Genomic DNA, 6,409 nt, shown 5'->3' on the forward strand with positions numbered 1-6,409 from the left:
GTCTGTCTACCCTAAGGAAGACAGTAGGACTACCCTGCCCCTGCCCTCCAGCTATGCTGGTCACAGGCCATCTTGCCAGCACTCTCAGAGCTGTGTAAGCAAAGGAATAAGGCTGCACAGAAAGCAGCAGAAAAAGTCTGCAGAGTTTTAGTCAAACATTTACAGCCAGTGTTCCTGCTGTGGGTGGTGGCTCACAAGGACTTCCCTTGATCTGAGTTCCCCAGGAGGGAAATAGTTCTCCTTTCAAGATGTTTCTCTTTGAACACAAAGCCACGTCCTATGACAGCTTGATGCCCTGTGGCTGTGTCTAAGGCAGTACACGCTGCCCTGGCCCCCATCCAGATTCGACCCACTGCCCTGGTGGGTTCTGACACCAATCTCCTCACAGCCTGCACTGGGCCTAGAGCAGGAGGAACTGGCAGAAGGTAAGCACGGAAAGGCTGCCAAACGCAGCCACAAGAGAAAGCAGAAGCCAGAGGAAGAGGCAGGGGCCGCAGTGCCTGAGGACACCACCTTCAGCGAATACCCCGAGAAGGAGCCAGAGTTCACAGGCAGTGTGGGCGACGAGACAAACTCTGCTGTACAGAGCATCCAGCAGGTTGGTTGGTGCCTTCGTTTCTATCCGGTGACAGCTGCCTCTGCAGGGGAAGCTCCTCTGGACTTGTCCTATTATGTGTCCACAGGGGTGTGTCCACAGAGGTTCCAACTCTCACCCTCACTTTCCAAGTAGTCATTACCTCATGCAAACCATACCAAGCATGACCTCCAGATCACACATGTCATTTTTAATAACAGTGTGACACAGTGAAACACTGAAATAATACCATTCCCAACTGGGGTGCCCTAACGGCCCTGCCAAGAGGAGCCTGGACAGCTGCCAGCCACTGAGCTGGCTTCTCTGGGCAGTCTCTTCTTAGCTTAGTCTATATCACTTGACTTTGGAACCCCATGTCCGTAAGCGTGTCTCATTTTTGGAGATGATGATTTTGCAGTAAACCTGCATGCATCTATCTGCCTTTCAGCACCAGGTATGAGGAAGCTGCAGCTGTGGCTGCCATTGAGACAGGCGAACCAGGGGGTGGATGAAAAGAAACGGTTGGCTTCCTCCTTTTCATATTTACTCTCTGGGGCACATGCTTGTGTGTGTGTGTGTGTGTGTGTGTGTGTGTGTGTGTCTGCGCGCGCGCGCACACACATAAGACACAGAGTGAGTAAGAAATTGGGGATAGCATATTCAGGGCCTCTTGAATCAGTGGTGAGCACTTTACTGTCTTCCCCAGCTCTAAGCATGATTCATCCATTTAATGTTTGCTTGATTTTCCATTCCTGCATTACCCCTGAGGATTATCCATATTTCCTTCCTCTCTTCCACTGGTGCAATTCCCCAAGGACACTGGGCTCTGCTTTCCCCAGCGGAGGCCTTACTCCTTGGCCTGAGCATGCAACTTTAGCACAGATTGTGGGTGCTGTGGGAGGTTCTCTCTCCTTCTTGTAGAAGCAATTCATTGTTTCTTTCTCCATGTGACTCTTACAGGTGGTGGTGACCCTAGGGGACCCCAATGTGACTGCTCCATCAAGCTCTGTTGGCCTAACCAACATCACCGTGACCCCCATCACCACTGCAGCTGGAACTCAGTTTACCAATTTACAGCCAGTGGCTGTTGGACATCTTACCAACCCTGAACGCCAGCTACAACTAGATAACTCCATCCTGACTGTGACCTTTGACACTGTCAGTGGCTCCGCCATGTTGCACAACCGTCAAAATGATGTCCAGATCCACCCACAGCCAGAAGCCACAAACCCTCAGTCAGTGGCCCACTTTATCAACCTCACCACCCTGGTAAACTCCATCACACCCTTGGGGAACCAGCTCAGTGAGCAGCACCCACTCACCTGGCGAGCCGTGCCCCAGACAGATGTACTGCAGCCGCCACAGGCCCCTGCAGCCCCGCAGCAGGCGGTGCAACCCCAGGTCCAGAATGAGCAGCAGCAGATGTACAGCTACTGATCCGTGGCTGCAGAACCGGCCGAGCTGCAGCGGGGGGCTCTGAGGTCTTGTGTTTGCTGGACACCAAACAGGGAGGGTGTCCGCACGTCAAGACACAGAGGTTAGCATCACAGTTACCTGTCAGCTTTTGGCAAGCAGGTGCTTCCACCACGTGTTCCCCCAAGGTGGTACAGCCTGGCCAGACCAGTGTCACCCTCAGAGGTCTGTAATTGTCATGGGGCTCAGGGACACAGGTAGCAGGATCCTAGAAGCAGGAATGATATCCCAAGGAGCAGGGAGACTTGATCTGTTTTCTTTAGCACTCCAGTGAGATACTGAAACATGGCTAGCCTTCTCAGGCAACGCAGACGCAAACCCAGGCTTATCCTTGCTCCTGGATTCTCAAGCAGGGAGAAGTTAAGTAACTCTTCTTCTGAAGTCTCAGTTCATATATCACAGAGCTGTGGCCCGAGGCCTCCTGTAGGAAGTATCTTGAGGCCCCCACTCAGGCACAAAAGACATCTTGGGAACATCTATTGATTGATTTTTATGAACAGTCTGTTTTATTTCATAACCACGTTATGTATTATGGCCCTCTTGTGGCGTATTGATTTCTATTATTTTAATATGATAAAGTCGTTTGCACTGTAGGGTGTTGGTCCCTGTCCAGTTGTGCACAGATGCCTTGCGTGAGGCCGCACACAGTTGTGTGCAAAGTGAGCCCTCACGCTTGAATCCCAGTGCTCCTCCAGAGCTATCTCAGGACTCTGCCATCCACACATGTGTCACGGTGCAGCGTAGCCACACCCTGAGTGAAGGATGGGGAGTGAACCCATGTCTTCTTTCTGTGTAAGCCTTAATTCCAAAGGTGGCTGTATCTGAAGACCAATTTCCTATGAAGTGGAGAGGGTCAGCTCTGCAGGAGAGAAGCGTAGCTAGTGACTTATACCTGAGAGGTGCTTTCCTGTGGCGGTCAGAGCAGAAGAGGTCAGCATGACAGTGGATTTAAACTGGCCACACCCAGCTCTGAGGGGAGCATGGCTAGCACAGACCTGTGCTGTCCCAGTGGCAACAGGCCAGGCTGCCATCATAGGTCCACAGCCCAGCCAGGGACACGGAGAGGCGAGGTGAGGAGAGAGTTTGGTCTCACTCTCATCAGTTTTTAATGTCTACAAAAGAACTTAAAGGTGAACTTGCCTTACTTTGTCCTTGGTCCCATGTTCCCTGGATGGATTCATATGTGGGCAGTCATCCTGCAGAGATGGGTACTAACCAGCAGTGGACAAGGCAAGTTGCAGTCAGCCTGATGTCACACAAGATGCCACTTTCTCAGCACCTCGTTCCAGAGAGCAAGCTTTGAGGATGAGGCTGGAGCTTGTGTTTCACAGTTGGAGCATAAGGAGGTGACGCTGGAGGACAGGTCTGCAGGTCTATGGTCACCTGGCCACACCCTCTCCACACCCACACAGGCCAGTCCCACCTCTTGGCAGATGGCATGCTGGGAATTCGTGGACGTTTTAATTTATGACAGCTGTTTTTATCTTATTTATGTGTATAATTAACTACTTTGTACACAGTACCCTAATGAAATGACTCGGCCTAGGGGTGAACTGTTTTCTAAAATACAGCTTTTGTTCTCCAAATAAAACTATTCCAGGAAGCCGTGGAAGCCGTGGGCAGTCCATAGTTCTACACTGTTTTTAAAAAAAATCCAGCCACAATTCCTCTGCCTTTACAGCCTCAGAGATGCCTGAGCTCAGCCCAGATGAGCACTGGGCTCAAGCAGACATCACTAGCGGTTGACTTCTATTCTCTTCCCACTGAAAGAAAGGCCTTTGAAATCACATTTTTATTTTTTAAAGATGTATTTGTGTGCCTACAGCCAGGTCGTCAGATCCTGTTGAAACACAGAGCTTAGGTTGTACAGTCTCTCCTGCGCCACTGTGTGCTTAAATATACAGAGGCGTCTGCTTCCTGCTGTTGTAAGCAGGAACTCAGATAGAACCAGCCTTTTCTCCCCAAGTGTCTGGACACACGGTCTCACCAGTCATTGACTGAGACAAAAAGGTTGTCTTAGCATAGTTACAGCTATTCTGCATATAGCAACTGGAGGGCAAAACAAAGGCATCTCCACACTCCAGGTGCCCTGCATACATAAACCATTGTTAATTGGTAGGAAGTGTTCAGGTGTTGTGTTTTGTTTTTTTAAATCTGGTCTAAGGTGGGCATAGCTATGTGTCCAGCAAGCCCTGTGACTATGTCTAGGTTCACATAAATAAATGTACCAGACTTTGTTTACACCTTGTGAATGATAATGCTATAGGGTCACATGTCATGACAGGATCAATCTTACAGTTGCAGCCTGGGTTCCATCCTCTGGGACGGTGTTAGCGAGTGATACATTCTCAGGGAAAGGGTCTGTACCAGGTGCCCTCTCCTGTGTCAGGCATGACAGCCTGCTGGAGAGTGGCCCTTCATGAAAGGCAGAGCTTTCCTCCTCCACACCATTCTCAGTCGGTGTCCAGGCAGAGGCCGTGCCTCTGACCCCCATAGATTCTGAGGGTTGTGGAAGGCCGTTCTGTAACTCTGGGTGTTTCATGTCACATCTGTGTGTATGGGGGTAAATAAAGGTGCTGTGACCTGTGTCTCACTCGCTGGCCCTCTGCTCTCCTGCCCATGATAGAGTTGTACCTGATAATCTTTGAAAATGGCTCTGGCTCCTGTCACAGGTGATGTCTCATTTCCCCGCGGTCCTGAGGTTTGTCTGGATCATTTGAAACACTAAGGTATGGAGGGTCAGAACCTCCCCAAGAGTTGCAATGTGGGCTTCTTAGTAAAGTTGAGGTCATAGTGGCCACCAGGTAGTCCTTGGCAAAGCTTCTCTGTGGGCCTATGATCTCAGATGGCCCCTTACTTATATTGATCAAATTAAGTGCTAGGTCCTAGTTTGTCTCTATGTGTTTTATGTTTGTTTTGAGAGAGAGTCTCATATAGCCCAGGCTGGCTTTAGACTGAATTTCCAGTCATCTTGTTACTCCCCGGACCCCAACCTACCCGTTTGCACTTCCCAAACTAGAATTATAAGCATACACTACTGTGTCCAGGTAGGAGTCTTTTTAAAACTGTGAAACACCTTTATTATCAGTCCTCAGAGGAGTTAGCCACCAGGACTACATTTCATGTATCTTAGCATCCAGTAGCAGCTAGCTCTCCTGCTGGTAAAACCTACTTAACCTTAATAGTTAGGGGCCCTTCCTGTGGGTCCAAGCCTGTATTTCCCTCTGCACTCAGCAGACATTGGATGTACCAGTGGGAGAGACAGTGCAGTCCTTTCTCATTTCCACAGCAGATCCACTAGCACCGTAATGTACCCCATCATGTCTGCTTTCAGACACTTGATCTGAAGACACCTGACAGGACTTAAAGGAGGGCTTACCTGGGCTCCCTGTTTCAGTTGGTGCAGTCCTTCCTGGCAGGAGAAGTTGGGTACCTGGAACAGCCCTATCTGTAGTATCAGGAACTTGTGTCAATAGTTTTCCCCTATAGTCTGTAGGAGACGTTGTTGCAGATTTGAACCATAACATTTGTGTTCCTAGTGCCCACGTTCTCATCGCTACCTCATATTGCAGCTACATTCAACTGTAAGAGTCCCAGATCTTTACAGCCCCAACACTTGCATAGTATCTACTGAGATAAAAGACAACCTTTCAGACTTGAGAAAATAAAGGCACAGAATAGCCTAAGCGAGGACATACCCAACCCAGCAGGTAAATGTTAAGCCTGTAGCCCCACATCTAACATCTGGGGCCTAAGGTCGCACCGTCTGTGTGCCGGTGAGGACAGCAGCTCGGATTTCCACTCCATTTGCAGCATACGTGGTTTCTTGGAGCCAGCTTCACCTTGTCAGTACCTGTCGCTCTTACGGGAAGAATCTATCCAGGGGTCTCCACTGGAACTGAGGCTTCACATATACAGATTTTTGGGGACTCCCTGAAGGAAACAACTCTGCTATATACTGCCTGGCCTCCCAGGCTTTTCTCTGGAACCTTAGCATAAACACTGAGTTCAACCACTAGCTTAAAACCAGCAGCACGTACACAATGTGAGTCTGCTGGCAGCTCAAGGCATATCCCCTGGGACTATGGCTGCAGCGTACTATGTAGTCAGACCTTAGCTGTTGGGAGGATACTCAATAGACAGGTCTTTACGTATATAAGCCAAGTTATTGTTTATTAACGTTCTCTCTGCATACAGTAAAAAGATCCCAAAGAAATAGAACCAACTGGCCCACTGGCTTCTCTCACCAGTTTCTGTGTGACTTGAACACATCAGTGTCGACAGGTTAAAATGAAGATGCTGGTCCGGCTTGAACCAGCCTTCTACCTACGCCCTCTTCAGGGACTGACTCTTCTGAGACTT

General features: G+C 49.5%; 1 protein-coding gene across 1 annotated transcript in view; it reads left to right on the forward strand.

The window, feature by feature from the left end:
• Prdm15 (PR/SET domain 15) overlaps positions 1-4,643 on the forward strand; it is a 57,002-nt gene extending 52,359 nt beyond the window's left edge. The window contains 2 exon segments of the mRNA XM_032900348.1: positions 389-598; positions 1,535-4,643. Coding sequence (XP_032756239.1) covers positions 389-598; positions 1,535-2,011 — 687 coding nt within the window. The 3' untranslated portion in view covers positions 2,012-4,643.
• Positions 4,644-6,409: the final 1,766 nt, after the last annotated feature.

Source organism: Rattus rattus, chromosome 4 (genome assembly GCF_011064425.1).
Source record: "Rattus rattus isolate New Zealand chromosome 4, Rrattus_CSIRO_v1, whole genome shotgun sequence".
NCBI lineage: Eukaryota > Metazoa > Chordata > Mammalia > Rodentia > Muridae > Rattus > Rattus rattus.